Below are 26,829 nucleotides of genomic sequence, written 5' to 3' on the forward strand. Positions count from 1 at the left end.
AAAGGTGATAAAGTAACACGTATGTTTAATAATAAATAGGTATTACGAAAACTATTCTTGACTAAGCGGCTTTGTACACACCAATCGATTATTTTGCTTTCCTTTTGTTTTATTGTCTAATATACGTAAAGTGTGGAATGATAAAGGATATTGTGATATTAATAATTTTCATCAAGACGCTAAAAACATCCTATGTTGGAAAAAATATTATCATCATCAGTGTGCTTAGAAAATGCTGCCGAATGGTGTGTCATAATTTTGTGACGTAAATCAGGGTATATACTTTTATTCAATTAGCAGTAGATAGACGATAGTATTAAATCAATCAAAAATATAACTTTCGTAAAGTAATTTGATTATAAACCGACATATCTAAAATATAAATTTTACTATATGTTTGTGCTGAACACCTTGTGCATACCCTGGGTACAAGGGCTATTCACGCCACTGGTCACAGCCTTGCTTTAAAGCCCAACAAGCTCAATATATACCTCGTGCCAATAGGTGCCATTGTAGAGTAAAGCCACGCAAGTCAAGTTGATCTTCTCTCCAATAGCAATATCCAACGTGTATACAGATTTCAACTGCTGAATTGCTTGGAATGGCGTAACCAGGTTTAAGGTGTTTTGCATTACCGTGTACGACTGGAAAAATAAAAATTATTAGTATCGTAATTTTTTTATATCTGGCCACTCTGCTTCAGTTTGAAAATAACAAAGCAGTCAGCTGATTGGCGCAGTGGGGTGCGACTTTGATTTTTGAGGCCAAAGCCGTGCGTTCGATTCCCACAACTGGAAAATGTTTGTGTGATAACTACTAAGGACTACTGTGTTCTGCTTTGTTTCTATATATATTTTTTGTTTCTTCAACACCACTACGGTGTGCAAATAAAGAGTATAAATAGAATAAATAAAAAAAACTTTTGTTATGAGAGTTAAGTATCAAATAATAATAAAATTAAAACAAAAAAATATTGATTTGTGGATATGATTGGATTTGTTTTATAAAGTTTTAGTTACTTGCCTCTAAAATAAATACATCTGTTAAAACAATAGGTGCTTTATCTGGAAGATGTAATGTAGCATTTGCTTCCAATATATCCTGTTCATCGGGACCCACGAACTGAAATATGGTAAAATGGAGTATATCATGGACTAGAAAAAAATTCACATAAATTTTTTATTGGCAATATTTTTTTTTATGCTAAACTACTTTTAACTAAGTAAACATGATACTAAGTAAATAGATGAAAAAAAATGTTAGTAATTAGTTACTATTTTTATAAATTTTTTACGACCACCGAGCTGCGAGCGCTGATGTTTTCAGTGGGATGTCTACAATTTTATCCCCGATGAATTTAAGAATTAACTATCACTTGTCTGGCTTAGGAGCCACCCTACCAACAAAGAGGTGCCCCTAATGGATTCTTCGATTTACATTAGGTGGTTATGTGGAAACCGATTAGGTTTTCATATAGCTGCCATACCCCTAACAGGTTAGCCTGTTACCATCTCAGACTGCATCATCACTGACCAGCTGAGATTGCAGTCAAGGGCTAACTTGTAGTGAAATAAAAAAAACCTATTATTAAGAAGTATTTACCTTCATCATATGAGAGTGGAAGGTGATAGTCGGGTAGTACAATGTGTCTAATATGACGCTCGCTTCGGTGTCGAAGTTCTCTACAAACATATCCGGGCTGCCAGGCTTGTGTTGGAAACGATCCTTTATGACGTCAAGAAGACCTTTGCCGTTGTCCACGAGAAGGATGGCTATACCGAACTGAAAAGGTAAACCAGTGTAAATTATTGTAATTATTAATGTCATTTTTATAATCTACGGTCTTGTGCCGCTTTTACTCAAGGAATCCCTGCGGTTCGCTTGATCTCGCCCTCACTCAGTGGTATATTTTTTGTATATTGGTTGGAAAATACGTTGCTGTTGATGTTCGAAGATCTTAACAAAATTTAAATGGAAAAAAATCTTTCCCCCTTTCAATTTCAATTTATTCAGCACAATACATAATGTTACATTTTAATATATAAAATAAATTTAATTATATTATGTAAAGTACGAACACTCAGTTCGTCCGCAGCCAAAATTAAATATTTCTATGAATTTCAAAACACAAGGAAGACGTATAGTAAGGAAAATAATTTTATTGGGGATGCTCAGTATAAAAAAAATCTGTCCAGATCTGATGTGAATGAAATGTAGATTGGAATAAGTAGTTAGTATGCAAGCCAAAACGAAATTTTACTTGTATATTTACTTTTATTGCAACAATTTAATGTATAATAAACAATTTAACTAACACCATTCAGGTATTGAAGTTCCGCCTTAAATTTATCATTGATTAATTAAATCCTTCAATGCACACACAAACACACACACCCAAAAAAAAAATCAATAAAATAAAAAAAGATGAAACACAAAGTAGATGGTCATCGCTAAAGCAAAGATCTCTCCCAGACAATCTTTAATGAGAATGACTGTTCACATTTTGCAACAATACTTGCCTTATGTTTGGAAAGTCGAATAGACAGCTCGGTATCTAGTCCATTTTTGTATATATTCTTCATTACAAGACCATTTTCTTCGAAGTCCTCAAGTGGCGTGTATAATTTGTAAACGTACACGAAGTCGAGTATGGACTTCCATTGCCAGATGCCCGTGAAACCAAAGTCCATTGAGCCCCAGCCTACTCTGAAGTCCACCTACAAACAGTTCAATTAAATTGGCTTAAGAAGTGTTCCTCGATCGAATTCCTTGTTTTTTTTAATCGGTCTGCCTTTTCCTTTGACATGACATAGATATACTTTACCTCTTCGGCAGCTCTCTTCGCAGTTATCATAGCTCTGTTAAGGTACTGTAGGGGCAGCGCCACGTGGCCGAATATTTGGAAATCTTGCAGCGATAACAATTTAAGTAACACTTCGATACCTGTGTAAACCAAATATGAAAACAATTACTTTGACTTTTGTCCAGTTTCAGACATAATTTCTGAAATTATGGTTAATACTTTCAAGGCATAGGTATAGCACTTTTTCTTTTAGTTCTGAATTTATTCTGGACTTTTCTTAAGAAAAGAATGTCAGCGCCATCGTTCCGTATATGAAAATTGATAACAGTAATTCTTCTTATCTTATGTTAAATTAAAATCGAATACCAGAAAGCTTCCTCTGAATAAGGTGTAGCCAGCTAAAGTAAAAAAAAATGCGTCAAAATATTTAGTGGAAACTGTAGCGCGTTGAACTTTGTTAAATATATACACCAGCGCTTGACTACAAATAAAACTTAAGATGGAAAGTGATGATGCAAGTTAAGATGAAATGGGTTGTGTAGAAGGTTATTACCTCTTGATATTTAGAATTTGGAGTTCATTCCTCCAGTCTTTATGTTAACGAAGAGAAAACAAGGTTGGAATAAAACAGATCCTTGGAACGCACTTCGATGGTAAAGATATGATTGTATTTAATGGATGTAGTCCATTAAAAAAAACTGAGTGAGAAGGACTTCGTCTTCACTTTCGGTGGGCCGAGTTCGAATCCCAGCACGCACCTCTATCTTTTCTAAGTTATATGCCTTTTAAAGCAATTCAAGTATCACTTTCTTCAACGGTGAAGCAAAACATCGTGAGGAAACCTGCATGCCTGAGAGTTCTCCATAATGTTTAGGTGTTTGGAGTCCACCAAACTGCACCGGGCGGTGCGTTACGGCCGTAACCCATTCTCATTGTGGGAGGAGGCAATGGGTTGATATGATGATTATGATGATGAAGATCATTTCATTAAAATCTACTCTTATATTATCATCGAACGGCATTCGGAGCATGTTTTGGAGGAGGAGTCAGACGCGTTGCAACTATGTTTCCATTTTTTTTGTCTAAGCTTACTTTATTATTCCAAGTTGACTTATGAGGAAATTGGTAAGTCTTTCGTGTTACTTGCATATCAAGCACATAACGTGGTACGATCGACTTCTTGTAAAAGAATATGGGACTTTTTCATTTTATTGACGTGATAATATTATGATTATATTTTATTTTACCTGTGGTGGTGTTTGGTGTGACAATCATGGCTACAAGATGTCTGTCGGCCTCCACAAATCCGAATCTAGCGGTTGTATGAGAGAACTGCGGGATCGGACTAGTGACGTTTACAACTAGCATGCAGTTTGTGATGCGTCGCATATGCCCTGAGAACAATCAACACTATTATTACAAGTGTGTTTGTGATTCGTTTTTTCTTACGCAGCAAGGGAACGATAAGTTTATTACATTCATACAACAATGCGAAGATGGTATCCTGCTAACATGGACCAGAGAATTGCGTAGTTTATACAAAAGTGGTGAAAATATATGGGGGCGTATTACATAAAATGCGTTTACGTAATTCATAAAATGCAATTTCTTCATGCAATTTGTTCTATCCAGGAATATAGTTATGAATCTATTGGTCACTCAGCGGACACGCAAAAACGTATATTTCTATTATAATTCGAGGTAAATCAAATTGCGTACCATTAACGTAGATCTTGATAACCTTTTCTTCCAAATCTAGATATGTCACACCTTTTATGTCCCTCTTGTGGCCAAAAACAAATTCAGTTCGCAGAAATCCTTTGGTATAGCCCTTGAAACGAAAATAATCATAACATATATGCAAAGGTGACAAAGATTAAGAGAGATGTATGTTACTTAATAAAATATCAAGCATAAAATAGTACTTACTTGGAATGGTGTTAGAAGGGTCACCCTTCCAGTAACGTTGTTTTCCTTTAATCCCTTGTGAATTGCCCAGGATGAATTGATCATAAGTAACCCATCTTCATTGTACTAAAGACAAAGTAAAGTTAATTTCAGCGTTTATCGATTTATCGTATTATATTAGGAACTATTTGTGATTTGTGATTCATTTTTGAAAAGAAGGAATCTACAGTTTAACATTTATGTATTTACAGTTTGAAGAAGCAGTTTGCAAGGTGCTAACGAGCGTTATCTATGTCCTGAGTATCCTACGATGGCAAATTACTGTCAAAATATAACATAAAATTCCTGACTCGTTCACAAATGGATTTGAATAAAACTTGTCACTTAGACTTATCATATTCAGGGCATCTAAAAATCTGCTTTTGCTCGTTAGGAGCAAAATAATATGATTATTTGCGTTAAAAATGATGTATGTAACTAAATTACCATAAGAGAAATAGGTATGATAAATTCTTTGATAGAGGATTTCAGGATTGACATATGTCTATTTGTTTACCTGAAAACTCAGTAGAGTATCAGCGCTTTTCTTCCAAACAACCGTATGTCTTGCAATAGCGGCCGCTCTCGGCAAAGTTGGTATGGTCGAGTTTACAGATGCATTGATCTCTCCGTAAAACTTTGTAGTGGTGAACAGGTAATCAGCTAGTAGATTGAATGCCAGGAAGTTTTCCTGCCAGTTCATACTACCGTTGACTGCTTGAAGGTTGTCTTTATAACGCCACCTGGTTGTGATTTTCTTATGTTATGTACTTTTATTGGCTTCTAAAAATAGTTTTATGCTATCCAAAACAATATTATTATGAGAATACTTCGATTTAATAAATAGGTCTAGCTGGTCTTGAGCCTATTTCTAGATAAAGGGAATTGACACGACGACGTAATATTATATAATAATGATGGTAATATTGGCGGCAAACGAGAGAACTTTACACAAGTAAACATCTTGAGTTTTTGTGTTTAGGCGCTGTAAACTCTAGTCACAGATTGCCAGTAGATGAAAAGAATCAAAATTTAGAGTATTATAGTATTCATATATTGACTATCACAATAACTATAATAAGATTATTCTACTTACATAAGATTAAAACTTGTGTCCTCCCACATAGGAAAAGGTGTGCTAAGGCTAGACAGTAACGCGTATATGGTTTGATCGTGTACTTCAGAGAAAGCCTTTACTCGCCACACTATTGCAGTTTGACTTGCCCAACCCATTTGGACCATCCATTCGCAGAACCAATCTAAATTGAATATGAAGATATTTTATGGATATTACTTAAATAACTATAGTTTCTAATTGTAACGTTTATTTCAGTATACATATTATCTTTCAGGAAATTTTTGCCAACTTGATACCTGCGTTGATCTGAGCAAGAGTATTCTTTGGAGTTTTACATGCATTGCTTACCTTTCAACAAAAACTCAAATTCTCCGTTAACGACTCGGCCGGGGTAGTGTAAAGTTACGTGTCCACCGTGATGCCAGTCTCCCTTATGATCCAACTTGGCGTCTATGCTGAGTTTCTGGGAGGGATCCCTGTTAGCATCCCAGTTGAACGAAGCGCTTAGCCGTTTTTGGCGAGCGCTTACGGCGCGTTGGTATGATATGTGGACGTCGCGGAGTCTGATAAAATATTATAATAATTTAAAAGGCATGAATTATATTTTAGTTTGGATTATTCTAAACAAATTAATGATTATCCTATTGGTACTCAACACATTGCTATAATGTCTATAATAGTTTATATGGTCGTATCACGACTTTTATACAAACCGCGGTCTGAGATGTGGTGCAGACAAAATATGATGTCTCTTTTAAAGAGAGATCATATAAGATTTGTTCATAGTAGTAAAAATCTGGTTCCACAACTTTTTCTTAAGACCAATAGTTTTAGAGAAATAAAGGTACATAATTTTCTTCAAAAAATATACGTTGAATCAAAACATCAGCTGTGTTTAAATGAGGCGGATTTCTATGGCATCACAAAAAAGGTAGATAGTCCTAGATAGTTCAAAAGCACCCAAAAACTATACCTAGTAAGGGTTGGTAATTTTTTTTTGGGTTTGTTTGGAAACGTTTACGTATGGAAACTGAGCTATACGTTATTGGAAATTATAATCCATATTTCTAAGTCGAATTTAATGTGTTTACTTTTATATTCATATCATATAATATGATAGCCAACATTTAGAAGACCTAGGGATGCTTGTTCTGTACATAGTAATGTAAAATCATTGACAATAGACCTACTTGAGCATGCTCAGCTATATGAAGCTAAACTAAATGAATACGAATCTAGAAATTTTACTTACTGGTCGAAATGTATATCCATGTCGATGTTAGTGTTGTTATTGAGATCAGCGTTCAGGCTCAAACTGTAAGACTTTTCGCTAATGCCTATTTCACCGTACGCCGTGAAATTTTGTTCGGACAGCAGTAAGTAACGTACAAGTGCTTTGTATTTATCTGCATTGTATTCACCCTAAAATTTGGAAAAAGTTATTTTTTTTGATCATTTTCAATAATTCGGCGATCGAAAAATCAAACCTAAATAGAATACTTTACCTCAGCGATAAAAGTTATTTGTCGATTGTCTTGCGTGAATCTTGCGTCGACAGCGATGTCTTTGAAATGACTGCTGTTGATCAGCACTTTTAGACGGTACGAGGCCAAGTTGGTTTTAGACTGGTCTTGGTACACGGCGTCTATGTTGAAATCTACGCCAGTAAACCATACGCCCATTGCGTTAACCTATTAAAAAAAGTGTTCAAATCTTGTTTTTAATATATTTAGATCCTTTTTTAAACTAAAATTACTAAAATTATTCGACTACATAAAGGTTATGATTTTTCAAAGGAATTTTTAAAATGTTTTGAAAATGTATTATCTAAGATCTGCGGTGGTATTAGAAAAATTATAGAAATAAGGGTTGTTTGATGTTTGATGGCTCTCTTATTATATCTGTGAAAGTATCAATGTTATTGGCTGATGTCCATACAAACCAAGCCGGGAAAAATTATAAAGACCAGCTAGAGATAGAAATTGTGTACATAAGATGTCTGGACTAACTTAATGCCTAAGCAATTTCGAGTATCTAATATGCCTGTCTATAATATTTTCTTTACCTGAAACTCATTAGGTTGTTTTTCATGTAACTTCGCTTTGAGTTGGCACGGATGCAAGGTTGGCAACGTGACGTTTAGTTCAGCGTCTGCATACAACTGCGTTCCAGGAGGAGCAAACACATAGCCCGATATTAAGATCTCTCGAGATTTCGGGTTGAAGTTCAGTAGTGCTAAAGCGGAGTATTTAGGACCTGTCTGAAAAAATAAAACACTTTAGGGTAGTATATAAAAAGTGGCCACATATTTGTAGTTTATTTTAGTCTGAATTTTAGTGCCAAGTACAGATGCGAAACACTTCTCTTATTTCTGGAGCAAGCAAACACATTCCAGGTTTGCATGCAGTGGCTTCGGGGTATGGGTTACGCGGGAAGGGATAGACAAAGCATCCAAACTCTATGAAAAATGTAGGTAAGAAAGATAAACCTAATTAACTCAGCAAATTCATAAAGTAGGTATCCATTTTCTTAAGGTTTGCGACTTCTGGTTCGGTTACTTACTTGGTCATACTGGAACTTTAGAATTATAGGTTTGGGTCTTTTTAGTACAACTTGAGTATCCAGTTTCAGTCCATTCAATTTGTCAATACGTTTGAATACAAACGTGAAAGCTGGGTCCGACCGTTCTGCTTTGGATGTGCTCACATTGAAACCTATGTCGATGTGATTTTGAGTTTTCTGAAACAAAAATGGACATAATCCTGGAATACCGGAATGAAAAACTATATTGTTTATTTAAATTAGAACTACGACAGTAAAGGTGTCTGCCTATTTGTAGTCTCCATAGTTGCTTCCATGACTTCTATTTTTTTTAATTTGTTTACAACAACATTATAATGTCATATAGATTACATAATTATAATATCAAAGTAGAAAATGTCGATCTGATTATATTTAAAACGGAATCCTGTAAGAGCGTTGTAGACAGAGTTGCCTAATAAGCACATAAATCTTAGTGACCTTGAATTAATAAATCATTTTAAAATACTATAGACCTTTGCTTGGATACCAAACCGCACTGGGCCAGCGTGGTGGACTACGGCCTTAACCACTTCTCATCGTAGGATATTGTTGATACGATGATATCGCCTTAAAATGGAGTGCTAAATTCTTGCCAAAAAGGCATTTCATTGAGAAATCCGAGATTATCGCAAATATGAGCTTAGTACTACGATAGTACAGATTTTGACGATGCCTCGCGCTTTGTTGCCAAAAAGGTGAGGGAGAAACTAAATCAAATAGTTCGTTTCACATTACAACACCTTTTTCCTAAGTTTTCCAACACCTTAAGGAGTTATATAGTTCATTTTAGCATTTTTACATCGATTCATTTATAGAAGAAAAACTATTGTAAAAGTGTACAGATATATAAAATAATGTAGTACGTACCACATTCCTCAGAATTGAGTAGAAATTATACATTGGATATGCCGTGAATTCCATAGACAATTCTCCATACAAGTCGTGCCTATAAGACATCGGTCTCTCACTGTATAAGCCCTCGATTTTTATATTTTGCTTTGGATTGCCGTAGAATTGGTAGTCGAGGTTTAATTTAGTACCGTGCGTGGGGCCATTTACAGTGTAGTAACCAATCATACGACTAGCTAGCTGCTTTGTTTGGAAATCGGCTGCTATGTCCCATTGTGTCACTCCACCTTTAGATTTTACCTTAAGACTACCTGAAAGTTATCCAATGGAATTATGTGTTTTCTGTATCATTGTTGTAAGTATACATTTTATTGAGGCTTTCGAAGTGCATTCAAACTACTCTTAATAATTAGTCTAGTTAGGATACAGAAGGCAGTAGTCCTTGAAAGGGCGCGTATTGTGAGGAGGTTCCTCACTCTGGAGCCCTGACCGCCGGTTGCTTCGGCATTCAAAAGCCCCGCAAGCGGAGGGTAGATGTTTTTTTTATAAATTTTTAATAGTGTTTTTTTAAGCATTGTTGAGAATTTAAAACAAAATGAAATGAATAAATGATTGAAATACCTAGTCTAGTTAGTTAGTTATGGGCAAAAAAATGATTACTGATACAAACTATTGTATATTTATTTTTATTTAACGGTTAAGGAAAACATAATTTTTAAATGACATTGTGAGATGTGAGACCAGGACGCGTTTGGAACCCTCGTAGCTTTAGTTTTAAGTTTACGAATGTGGTTTTCGCCAACATCTCACTAACGTGTAATTCCTACATAAAACGTGTAACGTGTAAGTCTCCATATCCTATCTCCACCTATGGGCCTACTTGAATAAAGATATTTTTGACTTTGACATAGCGAGGAAACCTGCATGCCTGAAAGTTTGCCATTAAGTTGTCAAAGGCGGCTGAAGTCCACCAATCCGGGCGAAGACCCGAGCCCTGTATTGGGCCGTAAAAAGAGTTTGAAATGACGTCGATGATGATGATTGTATTGCACGTAAACAGAGACGGGCCGTACCTTGTATCCAATTCTTTTATAGATAAATCTCATAAGTAAATTTAATTGCCAGGGCTAAAAGTAGCGCTATCCCCTTCTCTCTGTGAAAAGAGATAGCACTATTTTATACCTGCCAATATAGTTTAGTTCAGAGGTGCGTTCTACATGCATTATCAGCATATTGTATTAAGTTTAATTTGATTTAGGTAGATAAGCCAAAACATTGTCGCTTCTTTCGTTGGTATGTTTAGTATAGTCAACACGTCGAACTGATAGATGCTTGGTCGTATTTCACTAGCAATGTAACGCTGAACTGTCGAATCGTATTAATGCTATGAAAATAATGCATATTATTATAACGACCTATTCATTGCTTACCAGACAGTTCCGCGATCTTTTCATCATTAACAACCCAATACGCGTGTGGAAGCCACACGAACCCGTACTTCACATCGTGTCTTTTCAGGGACATGACAGTGTCAAACTGCTTCTTGCCATCTACGTCCAAACTTGCGGAGATGCACTTGTCATAGGGAATGTTGCGGTATAAAGCGTTAGCTTTTATGACACTTTCCGATGTATGGAGCGTAAGGGAGGCAGTACTCGATGAGTTCGAGAGTAAAAGACGTGCGTTGAACATACGTTTTTCCTACAAGAAAAAAAAATGTATACGTAAATGTTCTTATTGACAAAAATATCATGAACCACAAAGTGAAGATAATCTCATATTATTACATGTAATTATATAAAATACATAAATATATGTAAAAATTATATTTTGTGTACTTAAAAATATTATTTAGTTGATCACGATTATAGTCTGGAAGTGAAGTATGGTTAATGTCACAAAATTGAATCATTGAAAGAAGTCTGTTGATGACTTTATTATATGCATAGATAATTTTTCCAATAAATCTTACCTTACTATTTGGAGTGTCAAAAGAAAAATCTATAAGGTTGGTTGTTTCATTCCTGTCCCATTTATATCGTAAGGCATAAGTCTTGGCGGAAGGATCAGCCTTTTCTAAAGATACAATATACTTGGCCGGTCCACTCAATAAGAAATATGGCGCGTCTCGGAGATTCGTCATGTTAGGAAACTGAAAATGCAGCTTTTACTATAAAAGGTTCTTACAAAAATAATAAGTCAATAAAAAATTTTTTGAAAAGAAATAAGAATATATTTTTAATCTAATTAAAAAAATCAAAACAAGATTTTCATATCTTTGAAATTCATATCGTATCGGAGCCAGAATTCGGAACGCACAAAATATTAATCCATATATGAAGAGGTGTCATAATTTTGCGTCATAAAATACATTTTGTGAAACTGACAAATAGAATCAGGATCTTTAGCCAGAGGTGAAATACAGTTAGAATCGTCGAGTACGGCAACTGTCCCTACAATTGCTGTTACGTATAATGACAGAAATTGCAGTGATACAAACGAGTAACGAAATGTATGCCATACAAATAAAGCTCTAAAAATGAAGTGATCTAGCTTACTGACATTCAACCGACAAAAAAGTTGGCCAGTTTTTTTACCTGATACGCAGCACAGACTTTGATGCCGATAGCTTTGTCGAAGGTGGTCCAACTGCAGGTGTTTTGTTCTATTCTGTTCTTGTTAATGCCTTGTTGGGGCAACTCCTCATCTCCGTGCAGGATAAGCAGTTCCGATCTTTTTAACAAAGTAAGACCTGTTTAACTACAGTCATAATTTCACAGTTCAGCAAACTATAAACAGTACCAAGGCAACTGCAATGTATTTTGTTCTATTAAGGTTTAAAAGTATGCTGTTTATAAAACAATTGCACTGCTTGCAAGTGAATTTCTTTTGTTTTTTTTTTGGCGAACTCAACAAACAAAAATAAATCAAGATCAGACACAGTCATTTAAAGATTGAGAAGAGGTTCTCCATTTCCAGAGAGGTGCATTAATAATGCGTCCTCATAAAATAAGTTAGGACACATAAAGTAGTAAACTTATTGAACTGATCAAAAAAAACCTCGGAAGTCCGTTGATATTTAACCGGCATAACAAAAAAAATCCATGTAGTATCAAATTATAGCTAGGTAACTAATTGAACTATACTGATAGTTGTAGGATAGGATATAAATCAGGTAATAACTTACTTAGCAGCAAAGATTTCTTGTTTGTCCCTAGGCAGGGAAAGATCAAGCTTTATTTCATCGAGTCCACGTAGAGAGAGTTTTGCGGCTAACGAAGTGGCCGTGTACAGGCGGGAAGATAATCTGATGCCGCTGGATGCCAGAGAACCTGCTGACACGCTCATTGTTGCTGCTATGTTCACTGCCACGCTGTACAAAAATTATAAAAGCTATATGAAGAATTATATGAGTGAACTTATTAATATAACAAATGCGACAGTTATAGTAGGGATTAAAAGTATCCTATATTCATTACAATGATACTTTTTATCCCGAAAAGTCTAACAGTTCCCGCGGTCGTCACAGTGAAGCCGTTGGTATTTCTGGTGTTAACTATGTAATAACATGACAAAAAGTTGTATTGTAAATTTGACTCGTTTTCAACTTTGACCAGGAACTTTGTTTGCCCATAGAATGCCTTTCACAGCTCAACAGAAGTGGCAATGAAAGGCGCTAGTTTTACAATTAAAGAAGTTTCCCATGCATCTAATTATTACATTAAGCTGGCGCTACATAACTTAAAACTTTGAAACATGAATTTTGAGTGATTTTTCATGAATAAGTATCAATTTTAAAAGACGCCCCTTTATATTTTAGGTGACCTTGAGTAAGTTTAGTTTATTGTGTCATGTATGGACATGCGAAAATCACTATTATAGTGTTTTAATCTGAGCGGCGGTAAATAATACCCTCAAGGACGCGAAACTTAAGAGTGATATTCACTTTTTATTATTGAACTATGTACATAGCTATGTCATCTTTGAAGATACAGATTATTTAAACTGCGCGCGAAAAATTTATTATAACGATGCATGACTTACCTAGGTCTTATTTTCCCTTCAAAGTCCAAATTGCCCGACCGTGCGTACTTGTCACTGACTGTGCCTGACATTTTAGTGTCAACATAACTGGTGCCCATGAGGTTCAAGTTAAGCGGCATCCCAGAACCAGTTGGCACGGAAAATGTTGTGTCGAGGAATAGAGACGCTTTGTTGTAGGATATTTCCTAGAAATAAATATAACATATATAAAAAAATTGGTTTGTGTACGCTTCAAAAACTCAAAAAGTTCTGCACCGATCGAGCTGAAATTTTAGCATGATATATAATACGCATCAAGGATTGTTTTTATCTTTTTTTTTTTTTAACCATTAAATCACAATGTGCCACAGCGAAGCATGGCAGGGGCTAGTATAACATATAAACAAACAGAGGGACGACGGACGACAGCAAGCGAGCCGCTAGGAGTCTTTGGACATCGGCATTACCAGTGTGAACCTGGGAAATCTACACATTTCATACGTGCGTGTTGGAGTAATATTGAGAAATACAAAACTTCGAATGACAAAAGGTAAATGTACTATAAACGTCTGTATTATTAAGCTCATTCTGCGTAGTACACATGTTTTTATAACAAGACTAAAATGCACCGCTTGTAAAACGTGTACGTGTAATGTAATAAATGTATTTCACTCTTTACTTCAAAGTCCTTGTTAATTTTATGTGAATAATATTTAATACTACAAACATATTAAGTGTATTCGAATATCTTCATCATGTATACTACATGTATCTATGAAATTGACCTTACCTTTCCGGACAGAATTTCTAAAACCCTCAGTTTAGGGTTCAATCTTTCCAACGACTTCCGTATCTCTTCATCCCCTTCTGCACTCCAAAACGAAATCTCGTTCCCGAAAACTTTGAAACCTAGTTCAGCCATTGGAAAGCGATGTTTTAGAGCATTATTTTTATAGCCAAGATCATCGACTTTATCCCGGACTTCGTCAGCTTCGTTGGTCGACCGGAAGAAACGTAGCTTGTTTATTCTATCGTTTACTTTGTTCTTGCTCAATACACCCTGATTTCCAAACAGTCCTTCGAAGTATTTTTCGAAACCTTCTCCGCGAGCTTTGATCTAAAATATATAATTCGAAGTTAAATTCTTAAGACATACCATAGTCTTACGAACTATTGGATAGAAGCAGGCGTTACTTTGCGGAAATCCCATGATAAATTATGTAAATTAAGCTTAATTTTCTATACTCTGCGAAAAGCAGGAGAATCTGTGTGGTGTTATTTATATTTTCTTCAATCCTTATACTCCACACTAAACAGATCTTCGGCAATGCACCCTCTACGCACGGTTCACTCCGAAACCGAAGCATCCCCAGGAGACGTTGACTTTACAATGAATAATTGTTAAGATGGACCTCAGATTCTCCTGCTTTTCGCCGAGTGTAGCAAATTAAGTTTAAGTTTCATAATATATCTTACGAACTATGCTAAATATTTATATAATACTCGCCTCTAACAAATTGATGGACTCGCCGAACATGTCAATCGTCAAGTTAAGAGACAATGCCCTTGGAATGTAGGAGTCCGGTGAAAATATAACGTTCGCTTCGTAATTACCACCTGGTAGCAGAAATGAAATGAAAATAAAAGCAGAATTAATACGACAAAGTTATTGACATTATAAGTACATGATATATTAAGAGATAACTAATTGTAAGGATAGGTCATAGGATTAAAGAGGCAATTTACTAAGTTCAAAAGAGACTTTGAACAGAATCATTCAATACTTTGGACGAATGAGTTTCAATGAATGTGTGAATTTGTACACTTACCGGCATTGTACTGGTCGAAGAAAACGCTTTGCTCATAGTTCCGCGAAAACATCCTAAAATCTGGATTATCTTCAAGTTGTGGCATAGTGTTCCCGGATAGCAGACCCTGGATTTCCACTCGGGAAGGCAATGACGAATGGCCAAGGTTGTTGAGATGACTCCACACAAATGTTGCGACTGTTAGAAGTAAAACAAAAGTAAGAAAAGAGGTTTAACCCAACATCCTGTTTATTGCTTAACACATCACTGGGTAAAATTTTTTCGATTTTGATTTTTTTATTAAATAGACAGTAGGATTTCGATCACTTTTAACTACTTTTTCGATTAATTATAGCAATTCATGTAAAAATTTGAATAAAAGAAGTTCGAAATTATTAAAATATGTCCTCAAGAAGTGTATTTGTGGTATTTAATTTTTAATTGTCAAAATCGTAGTAGTGAACAGTAGTGCAATCCTTGTCATAAGTTCATTGTTAAAGAGGAGTTGCACTATTAGTATCTGTCAACTTCGTTATTTACCGTGTAAAAAACATGTTTTCACTGTGAATGCTGCAACATAATTAAAACTAATAAATAAGTAAGAGTAAGTAACTTATTGATATCCGAGTAAATAAATAATTCATAATCAATATTGTCTGACCTTGGTTCACAGGTTCATTACGCAGAGCGTGGAATATCTTTCGAATGGTGCTAAGGTTGGGACACCTCATCACTTGGAGATACGACGCGATACGAATTTCAACGTCAACTAAATCTTCTCTGTATGTTTCGAGAAAGTATTCTCTGCAAAGAAAAACAGTAAATGAACCGCGAGTTTAAATTTACTCTATAAATCCTTAGATGCTTCGGGAGTATATCATCGTGATTTTAAAGATTAAAAATAATTATAAAGGAATTGTGCGTAGGCTTTTTTACTCTTAAGTATAGGCTGTTTAGGAATTAAAAAATTGTTTATGCGAATAGTAAACTAACAATCAATAGAAAATAATAAAACCACCAAATATCAATGACATTGGATGGTATTATTAATATAAGGGAAGATTAAATATAGTAACGAAATAATTTAAAAGAACTTACCGTGTTTCAACACAAGGGGTTCGTCGAAAAGCATCAATAGCGGTTAGTCTTATTGGCACAGATATTAATGTATCTCCTATTATATTCATTAAGACATCAGCGAATTCTTGTTTGAAACCGCCAATGTTACCTAAGGCTTTTATGGCTATTACGAGCTGAAAGTTAAATGAGAATAATATATATGTTATGCCCCGTTTATTTTTGTTTTGTGCTCGCCAATATCTAGCTTAATAGTTCGTCATTAAAGAAACTATGAGTTAGTTTCTCACTTGAACTGAATAACAACAGAAGTTCTGGCTAGTACTTGTCGGAAGGTGCAACTTTCTGAACTAATGATATAATATATTTATTTAATAGTTGTTTTATTATCTGTATGGTATTATTTTATTAAGCGGTGATAGCGCATTGGGTCGGAGCTCGACTTCACTTCCGGGGGGCCGAGTTCGAATCCCAGGACAACTGTTATAAGTTATGTGCGTTTTAAGTAATTTTAATATTACTTTCTTCGGTGAAGGAAACCATCGTGGGATGTGATGCATGCCTGAGAGTGCTACATGAAGTTCTTCAAGGTGTGTGGAGTCCACCAATCCGCACTGGGCCAGCTTGGTGGTACGGGCTTAACCCCTCATTGTGGGAGGAGACCCTTGCTCTGTAGTAGCCGGTGATGGGTAGATGTGATGTTGGTGGTATATTTTATTGTTAAAAATGTATATTTTAGCTAATAGTATAGATTGAAGGATATTCTTTTACTCTTTTTAGTATGATACATAGGCTGCCAGCAAACAGGTAATATTTTTGAGAATATGAAGAATATTGTCAATAATATTGATGTGTGTGCAGGAAGCCATAAAATGTTGATGATATATGGCTGGTTCGTGGTTGGCATTACTTATTAGATTTTGGGAAATAAATAAAGGAGAAAATAAGGATAGCAATGATTATTATTTACTTACATTGTCTCTGTCCTGTCTTTGTGGATTAACAACTACTTTGCTTATGACCTCATTGACAACATTCTGGAATTCTTCGAGAATTTGCTTGGGGACTTCTTCTTCGCAACATTCTCGTACTAAAATTTATATAACTTTTTATAACATTGTTAAAGCAACAGTAGAGTGATGATTGATGCTCGTGACTATTTCAAGGGTCTTTATTTACTTAAGTAAGAATCAACGAAAGTGAATGTCATAAGAACTTTTTTTGTGCACGTTAGAGCTAGAGTAAATTTCTTTGCTTCCACAGCTTTGAGTGTAAGTACAGTCCCGAATCCCGTGTGACGAGTGTTTTACTTAGCAGCTTCGCTAAGCAAAAACACTCGTCACACGGGATTCGCATTAATCTATTTAATTTCTATGAAATCTTTCAAATAAATAAATAAATAAATACAACACATAGCCATCTAGCCACAAAGCAAGCGTAGCTTGTGTTATGTGTACTAAGATGACTGATGAATATTTTTAAAAATAATACACATAAATACTTATAATATACAGATAAACACCCAGACACTGAAAAACATTCATGTTCATCACACAATCCTTTTTCCAGTTGTGGGAACCAAACCGGCCTTGGACTCAGAAAGCAGGGTCGCTGACCAATGCGCCCGCGCCAGTCAAACAAATAAAATCACATTTGACCATTTATACAAGATCACAGATTTATGCAAACTACGAGGCCCTTTTACTTAGTTCAATATTAGAACGAGCTGTTGCGCGTGTTATTTGACTTTTATTACGGTGTTTTACCAATGCCGTGGGAACCATTTGTTTCCCTCGGATATAAAGTATCCAATGGTCACTCTCTGTACTTCCAGCTAACTTTAAGATTGGTTGTCAAAGATTGAAAATCAAGTTGATTGGTCAAGGTCAAGAGCGTAAAGGACAAAAAACAAGCACTATAGCATTTATAACATTCAGTGAGGATTCCACAGTTAGTATTTAATATTTGATGCTTACGCGATTTTCCATTGTGTTTGCAGTAGGAATGCGTCATCGAAGATACGGTGAAACTGACCACTTTATCATTCTTCTGCTGTTTCAGTAATTCTAGCATACTCTTCAACATATCCAGCTTTGGCCTGTTGATATTAAAGTGATTCTAGTTATACTATGAACAACGAGCTTTATTTAACTAGATTTTACTTGGCGAAAAAAAGGAAAATCTATGCGGTGTAATTTATAATTTCTTGCCACACCAAACGATCTTCTGCAGTGTACTCTCTACGCATATTTCGCTCCGACGCCGGAGCATCCTTAGGAGATGTTGACTTTATAATAACGTAGTCGTTCTTATTATGTGCTAAATTGCTGTTAAAATTACTATTAAAATTGGGTTCCGCGGCACAGGCAATCACATTTGACCATCAATTAATTTATTGTATTATTACAGTGTAACATGCATTGATTCAAAAATACAACAGAAAAGATTTTAAAGAACAAGAAGGCACGTCAAAAGTTAAACTTTATGGGACGCAATATTTGCGGAAGGCTTAATAGAATCTTACGTACCTTGGAATCATAGCCATAGACATAAGCCATTCATGCCTCGTGTCTTTATCTGCTTCATTGTTGAGGATCATGTTTTTGATCAGCTCCACAGATCCGGGACTGGCTATGTATGGAAGTGCATCTAGGATATGTTTGCTATAAATTTCATAAAACAATAATTATAAGTTTGTTTAGTTGCTATCATCAACAATATGTGTACAGTGGAGAGATGATGGCGAATAATAATGGAGTTCTTGATTGTTGATGGCAAATAAAGCTAGAGATTTGTATCGAGAATAGATTCATATAATCCAGTACGAACCGAGTGGTACACATCTTAACGTATTTATGTTATCGGAAATAAAATCATACTTACGAAGCTGTTGGACAAATAGTAGGAGCCCTAGCGAGTAATTGAGCTAACGCTGGATGGTGCAATTTCCGGGCAGAACGCACTAATCTGCCCCATAAGCCTACTATAGAACCACTGTCCATGTTTTCATCGACGGTCGAGATTTCATCGTCTGAAGTTGGTTTTACACTGTGTGAACAAAAATTACATCCTACAATTGTATTATGCACTTACTTACTGAAGATCACGATTCACGATATCCCGATTTCGGTGAGGCCGAAAATTTTTTAAGGGTTTTTTGGTATAATTTTCAGTTGTAGGTACTGAGAATTTCTAGGTATTAGGAAAATAGTATGGTTGATCCAAGTGGCTTAGAACTCGTTAAGCTTTCGGTCCTGCTTATTATAATTTGCTTAAGTGCTAATAAGTGAGGGTGAGAGAGAAGGCTTGTGCTTAGCAGTCGTCAATAAAACAAAATCAAGTCCGAAGGAGTCGGTTACAAGCATAGAAACATACAAGCTGAAGCTAATAAAAAGCGTGTAAAAATAGGCTAAAAGGTGATGATGACTTTTTAGATTAACAGGTCTTAAAGAAGTGCTGCCACAATGATTTCCGTCCCTCTCAGTTTATTTGAGTTTAGTCGAATAAAGCCTTGGCAAATAAAAGTAATATGGAAGAGTACATAATTCTGGCAAACAATTTTATCAACATTTAGTTTGAGATACTAGATTTCAAGGTGGAAAAAAACGCAATTTTTTTCTTTTTATAAATTCAAAATGCATATAATAAATGACAGAATTTGAACCTGCGACTCTCTGGCAATCGCGGCCTGAGCGCTTTCTCCAATTAAGCTACTGCTCTCCTGCCGTCGATGCCGAAATTAGTATATGCCTTTCACATCAGCCTTATAGCGACTGTAGCGTCATCTAGTAGGAAACGTTGCAGTTTCGATTTACTTATTCCTCCGAGTGTAGGTAAAAACACTAATAAAAATTATAAAAAAAAAAACGCTATTGTCGTAACGACAGGCATGATATTACAACATCAAGTTGGTGGTTACTTACAGACAAAGTAGTTTCAATACATCTCTGGCCGATTTCAATTCACCTGTATCAGATCGTCCATATGGTGAGTGATGATGTAGAATGTTCGAGCGTTTTTGAATAACATCCCAAGCTGAAAAATGATTATACATGTTAATACAATATTTTTAAGTTGGGTAAATGCTCACGCTTCTGAGTGCTTTTCCCTCGAGACTTATTTTAGTATTATTTTCTGTTTTTGAAGTAATACTTCTTTTGGCGCGTTAGGGAAAAATTATGAGAGTAAATTTTTACGCCTGAAGTTATCTATAAGGTTTGGCAATGTACACTTCGAATTGTCAATTCGGCTCACTCCGGTAATATAATTCACTGATTCACTTGTACAAAAATCTCAAATTTCAATGTTGAGTGAAACTTGGTTTTCCTATAACTAACTATCTATGAGTATTCCAAATTTAATTATGTTTATTATGTCCCCTGTGAGTCTTTAAAATTTGAGAATTTATATCCATTAAACGGAATTTGTCCAAGTTTCAAAATGAATCATCAAGATCAGTTTGAATTTAACGGACAGATGGCCTAATATCCCGATAAAAGATTTAATTTTTAAGAATTAAAAAACCAACCTTTATTCTCACTGTCCATAGAATCTGATCCAGTCTTATTGACTTCTTCAACAAGTGTGAGATCTTGGATGACAGTGGTCATACCACCCGAGTTTCTCCCCGAGAAAGGCTCGAAGAGATGTCGCTCTCGACAATTTACCGACTTGTAAATATGATGATCCACTGATATAACGCATTTGCTTTCTGATTTTAAAACCGGCCATGTTTGGAATTTCTGAAAAATGTTTTGACTTATGTTATACAAGAACAAAGTTTAACTTAGATGTGATGTCTGGTTGGAGCCTTCGGCCCGGATTACAATATTTTATATATATCCTATTTATTTCACGGAGTTACATAATTTTTTACATAATTAGATAAAAATATATCATCATTTATTACAATGTTACAGACTTTTTTGCTTTGCTGTTGTTCTCCACACTAGATGACCAATTATTGCGGAGACTTTCGGTTGGTTACCTAAGAATAATATCGAGAAGACCAGGCGATAAATGTAATAAATAAAAATCTGTTAGTATGAAATTAAAAATATTCTATAAAAATAAGTGTCCCAAAAGTAATTATTACAAATTTTAGGTCGAAACAGACAGACTTCTTCTTCTGGTGCCTCTCGACTATTGTATGCTGGCAGTCATCTCGTCATATAATTTTCCATGCTTTCCCAGTTCATTCACAGATGTTAATACGTGTAATAAGGTATAGTTTTTACTGTTTTGGTTACTTAACAATAAATACCAACAAACAATTTTCTAAAATAACACTTACACTCTGGAAGTCATAGCGTACTGTCTGCAGTATGGACATGTATTTATATCTGTCAGTACATTGTGAGAGGTCGCGCGTCTTCACTAGAACTAGACTAGTGTTCTCTTGTCCCCTTACTATGTAGTCTACATTGCATGTGCCGTGTATGTCTTGCTAGAAAAAAGTAGAAAAAAAAATTTTCTTTTAATACAAATCGAAAACCTAGCCATGTACCAGCGATTTTCGTAAATCTAAGAGAAAGTTTAAAAGTAAAAAGCCAATATTTCGTCTTGTACTATTCCAAGTTTTCGATAGCTTTTGTAATTAGTCAGATAATATCTGTGATGGACAGACGTACAAAGTAGAACCATGAATATAAGAGGCTCTGAAAAGCCTGTAGTAGTTGTATGTTTTAGGGTTCCAAAATGGTAAAAATGGAGCCCTAAAACATACAACTACTACAGGCTTTTCAGAGCCTCTTATATTAAACATGTAGGTATGAAACTGCCCAAATCATCATAATATTATTGATTGCAATAAGTTATAAAGATATATTTGTCTAAACATAGTTAGCTAGTTACCAATAATTAATTAACAATAATTAGTAGTTGGCGTTTGTCATTAGTGTAACAAAACATTGCAATGCCTCTCACCTCAACACCTTTGAAGTTAATGTCAAATCTCTTCATGCTATTCTGAAATAACGATAATATGGCTCTCTTGTAGTTGAGCACCCAGTCTTCTTCAGCTTCTTCTGGGCATATCTCAGATATGATACCATCATGGAATGCAAACCTGAAATATATATACTTTGTGGTTATTATAGGTTACATAACAAAAGATACACAAAATATTGAAAATTTTATAGTATATATCTTTATTTAATATATCTTTGTATGAAAATCTCTGAATCGTCCTTTTCCCTAATGCTAAGCAGAGCAGGTATATTCATTTTCTGTGTGTTCTGTGTCTTGGTAGGAGGCTTCAGCTATGGCTAGTCAGTACTTTATTAGCAAATCTTCACCATGAGCCTCATTATTAAACATGGCATAACTTTGGAGGACAGCCTGGCTAAGCACACTAGTGTTAGAAATAAGGATCACTAAATATAAATAATAGCTTTAGTAGCTCTGTAGTGTATAGGCAACAAGTAATTAGGTCAGTAAAGAAAGGCTATTCATATTTAATTTATTTTGAAATTGTAACACTGTTATTGGAAGTATAGAATAGTTTTTCAGTGTATGACAAAACACTGAAAAACTATTCCAACATTAAGCTAAGTTTTTTAATAATGGCTATGAGATTAGGTGTTAGAAATCAATTAGAATTTATAAAGGTCTGAAAAACTGCTAATTCCCTATTAGATTAGAAGTTATAAGGCTAAATAGCCTTATAATGATAAAATGAAAAGTGTAATAAAAATATTGTATGGCATTTACTAATATTTAGATTAATATTATTGTAGATTTTCTTGCCAAACTATTTTAATACTATAATTATTTTTCTAACACTGTAGATGAATAAAATACCTGAGATCAAATAAGCCAATAGCGTGTATAAACTTTTCAGCTCGCTCAACTGGATAGTTCTCATCTTGGTCTATAAGTGTGACATCACTCAACTGCAGGAGGCCTTCACATGGTTTGATAAATTGTAGTGTAACCTGCAATATGAAATAAAGAATTAAAAGGAAATCTCAAAAATACTCTTTATACATTTCAATAGTGTTATTTATGAATACACATTGGAGGATTGAATTATTGGATAGACGTTTTATTATGATATACAATAAATTTTCTATCTCTCAAACTAAATGAAAGTAACTAGAAAACTCTTATAAAACATTTTTAAAAGGCAAAAGTTTGTATGTAAGTCTGTACATTCTGTACTCCCCAGATTAACATGTATTCTTGTCAATTAGTCTTACCAGTCAATTGCAATATGCAAAATTTCATGTACAACTTACACAACGTGGTTAGCACTGAGGGGCTCAACTAATGATAATATAAATGCAAGGGTTTTTGATAGTATGTCTTTCTTTGCACAGCAAGAATTGATGTAATTTTCTACTTTAAGAAAGTTAAGTTAATGGCTACAGATGTATAGGCTACTTTATCCAAGAAAAAAAGGGTTTCGAGGTTAAAGCATTAAAACGGCAGAACTGATTTTGATGGACTCGTTATTAATGTATCCTAATAGTTTAGATGTTAAAATAATACACACTATACATAATCCTTTTCTTACTACAAACTACTACATTTGTGTTACTTTATTTTATCGAATAACTAATATTATAAATGCAAAGGTCAGATGTCATCAACAACTTTCGCGATTAGTAGGGAAGTAGGAACACTGTACATGCATCCGAAACCACGGGCATAGATGGTGATTTAATATCCATAGGTGACCGATTACTTACTCGTGCTTTTACATCTAGTGTGGACCGATTATTACTGGATCCCGCAAAATAGGTTTCTACCTTTGTTTTATACTCGTAATGGTATATGATTGGTGTTAAATATCTGAATTTTTCCGATGCTGAAACAAACAAGTCACTATAATACAAAAATTTACCTGATGTCATAACAACCAAGAACTAGAAAATATTGCCATTGATTTATAAGGTTTAATCTTTTCTTTATGTATCTCGTGAGATACCTACCTTTAGTACTTCATATTTTGAAAAATTAAATAATAGTTTCATTTTTGTTTACAAACATGTCAATGTCACACGATTGAATGTCACTTTATTGTTTATAACTTTTTTACGGCTTTGGGTTCTATTAAATGTCAATCAGGAGCAACTCCAAAGAGAAAACACTGCGTTTTGTCCATTTTCAACTTAGACCAAAAATATGTTTTTAACACGCACTTTTTGTAAGATAGCTGATTGATTAGGTCTCGTTGCATTTTTAGTGAAAACTCTTTGAGGTCCTGTTCGTAGCTCTAGCGTCTAATCATAGCTAATCCATAATATCTGCTTCTGCTACACGTAGTCACCATATTGAACCACTACCTATTTTATAGGGGTTCAGATATGTAGGGGTACGTACATAAAGCACTATCATGCATCTATTATGCCATATAAACAAAGTGTGCTATCATATAGGCCAATCGCCAAGCTATTTTTTTGTTTGCAAACCGTTCACCTAACAGCGTATCATGTTATTCTATTCATTTTATAATTAATTATGTAAAAGATATTCTATTAAAACTAAAACATTAATTTTGAAAGTAAGTTTTTTAAGTTTTTTATTTCTAAGAAAACCGTTAGGTTGGTCCTGCAACGAATTTTACGGGCATTAAAATATAACAAAAAATTAAAGTCTGTTAAATTAAATGACAAACAAAACTTACGTGCGCATGTTGGATGGCCACAAATGTAAGGATCCTTTAGTGAATCTGAAAATAAAATAGATGTATTTTACAAAAAATTGTTAGCTTTAAATCAATGTAGGTATACATTTGTTTAATAAGTTACAAGAGTTTGTTATGTCTACTGGGTGCCTTCATCTGTCTCAAAATATAATTCTAACTTATTGCAAGCTATTTGTTACCTTCAGCACTTTGCAACAAAATTATAAAGGTAGTTAGCGAAGGAAACTATCCGAACTGTACAACAGCTATTGCAGTTATTGTAGAACGCGGTGCGACGATTATTCCATGTCAACAAGTTTCAATGCTCAATCAATGCACATTCAACATCGTTGCAAAAGTAACAGAAATATTTTCGAATGTAGCTAAAATGCTTTTTAAAAATTTCAATAGGTACCTTACCGCTAACCTAAATGTACCTATTTTTGAACCTTAACTTATATTTGTTTATCTACTATATATTTGATAGGTACCTATCTACCTACTAGGTATCTAACTATATAGTTAATACCTATTGATAGTAATTCTATGAGATCTCATTTGGGTATTATACCTACTCCTATTGCATCTACTACGGTACTATTGCATCTTGGCTATATTATGTTTGTCGTAGCGTATTGATTAAAATGGAAATATATAATAGGTATAAACTAAAAATAGGTACTTATATGGTACGACAGTAATAACCAACGGCAAGGGTAAAAAACCCGCTCAAGTAGTTAACTACGAGTCACACTCTTACACCGAGAGTTTCTTACTCCAGACGAAAAAGTATTTAAGTAAGCCGACTTCCAATAAATAAAAAAAAAACCCTTTTCGGGTATTCATGATTACGGAGCTCCGTAGCCCTAATAAAATATAAGCTCACCGAACTTTATTAGGTTACATACTAACCGACATGATATCAAATCATAAAAATTAAAAGATGAATAAGTAATTCTTTCTGCCGATAACCATTTGCTACTATCTATATAATACATTAGTAGGTATTTACGTATTAGTGATAACCCATAGTTCATGATGGTCTTATAAAGTTATAGGTCGATATTATTTAAAGAACTCCAAACCACTATTGGTGCCGATACTTAAAATATATTCTAGTACCTAATAACCTATTTAAAACGATGTACAACATGAAATAGGCGGTGGTGTCATAATAGCCTTGAAAATTAATCTTCGGCGTATTTTATTGCAAACCTTTTCCCCAATAGTAGCAGTACCTACAGAAAAAAAACAAAATAACAGAAAAAAAATAACAAACTTTTTGCGTGCAAACTTTAGCGAGAGGAAATCCGACAGAACGGGATGGTGCGGCAATTAATTAACTAAATATCTAACTACTCACTATTAGATATTACTAAATTATACCACATAAAAATATATAAAATGGTATATTGTGTCATAAAGCAGATAAATGTTTCGCTATTAGACTTCAATTCATCGGACTTACAGGACGAAGTGATGCGTCACAATACTACAACGTATCTATTATTTACTGTCTACGATTATTTAACTATTCTGTGACATTATTGCTGTCAATAAAAGCTATCAACAAAGTAGGTATTCTATTTGTTGTTATATCCCAAGGGCAAATACCAAAGTACCAAGGTACGTAGTGTATATACCTTATCTAACCTACTGTACCTACCGATAAATTAAAATTAAATAACAAAAAATAATTGTTGACCGTTCTGGCGTAGTCGTGAGCGCTGTGTCTTAAAAGTATGAAATCCCGGGTTTGAAACCTGGCGAGGGCAAGGATAGTTAAAGTTTCTGTATTTTTCTCTACACTGATCTGTTAGAAGACGCCGGCTGTGGCTAACGAATACGAAGACTTGCTGCAAAGCGATTTCTCGTTCCGTTACGATGCCACGTAGAAAATTTAATATTCAACTATTGTATGCCCATTAACTGCTTCACCCGCTACATGTGCATCATCACTTATCACCGGATGAGATTGCAGTGAAGGGCTAACAAAGGCGAATAAAAATTAAGCGTTGTTTATTCCTCGCGT

General features: G+C 34.7%; 1 protein-coding gene across 2 annotated transcripts in view; it reads right to left on the bottom strand.

Moving 5' to 3' along the window:
• The window catches only part of LOC120623836, a 58,062-nt gene that overhangs the window by 25,274 nt on the left and 5,959 nt on the right, over window positions 1–26,829 (bottom strand). For both annotated transcript variants that reach the window (XM_039890111.1, XM_039890104.1), the window contains exons 2-38: window positions 24,798–24,842; window positions 23,860–23,978; window positions 22,970–23,103; window positions 22,094–22,235; window positions 21,462–21,614; window positions 20,697–20,910; window positions 20,092–20,203; window positions 19,052–19,216; window positions 18,697–18,831; window positions 18,145–18,266; window positions 17,143–17,258; window positions 16,190–16,344; window positions 15,753–15,895; window positions 15,113–15,289; window positions 14,791–14,900; window positions 14,074–14,400; window positions 13,305–13,489; window positions 12,448–12,633; window positions 11,858–11,993; window positions 11,233–11,412; window positions 10,691–10,961; window positions 9,279–9,571; window positions 8,391–8,567; window positions 7,894–8,088; window positions 7,334–7,519; window positions 7,081–7,250; window positions 6,177–6,391; window positions 5,847–6,009; window positions 5,268–5,493; window positions 4,733–4,837; window positions 4,523–4,634; window positions 4,051–4,197; window positions 2,825–2,943; window positions 2,520–2,717; window positions 1,603–1,782; window positions 1,024–1,122; window positions 492–644 (exon numbers count right to left, since the gene is read on the bottom strand). In XM_039890111.1, coding sequence (XP_039746045.1) covers window positions 492–644; window positions 1,024–1,122; window positions 1,603–1,782; window positions 2,520–2,717; window positions 2,825–2,943; window positions 4,051–4,197; window positions 4,523–4,634; window positions 4,733–4,837; window positions 5,268–5,493; window positions 5,847–6,009; window positions 6,177–6,391; window positions 7,081–7,250; window positions 7,334–7,519; window positions 7,894–8,088; window positions 8,391–8,567; window positions 9,279–9,571; window positions 10,691–10,961; window positions 11,233–11,412; window positions 11,858–11,993; window positions 12,448–12,633; window positions 13,305–13,489; window positions 14,074–14,400; window positions 14,791–14,900; window positions 15,113–15,289; window positions 15,753–15,895; window positions 16,190–16,344; window positions 17,143–17,258; window positions 18,145–18,266; window positions 18,697–18,831; window positions 19,052–19,216; window positions 20,092–20,203; window positions 20,697–20,910; window positions 21,462–21,614; window positions 22,094–22,235; window positions 22,970–23,103; window positions 23,860–23,978; window positions 24,798–24,842 — 6,065 coding nt within the window. The remainder of the gene's footprint in view (window positions 1–491; window positions 645–1,023; window positions 1,123–1,602; window positions 1,783–2,519; window positions 2,718–2,824; window positions 2,944–4,050; window positions 4,198–4,522; window positions 4,635–4,732; window positions 4,838–5,267; window positions 5,494–5,846; window positions 6,010–6,176; window positions 6,392–7,080; window positions 7,251–7,333; window positions 7,520–7,893; window positions 8,089–8,390; window positions 8,568–9,278; window positions 9,572–10,690; window positions 10,962–11,232; window positions 11,413–11,857; window positions 11,994–12,447; window positions 12,634–13,304; window positions 13,490–14,073; window positions 14,401–14,790; window positions 14,901–15,112; window positions 15,290–15,752; window positions 15,896–16,189; window positions 16,345–17,142; window positions 17,259–18,144; window positions 18,267–18,696; window positions 18,832–19,051; window positions 19,217–20,091; window positions 20,204–20,696; window positions 20,911–21,461; window positions 21,615–22,093; window positions 22,236–22,969; window positions 23,104–23,859; window positions 23,979–24,797; window positions 24,843–26,829) is intronic.

This window comes from Pararge aegeria, chromosome 1 (assembly GCF_905163445.1).
Source record: "Pararge aegeria chromosome 1, ilParAegt1.1, whole genome shotgun sequence".
NCBI lineage: Eukaryota > Metazoa > Arthropoda > Insecta > Lepidoptera > Nymphalidae > Pararge > Pararge aegeria.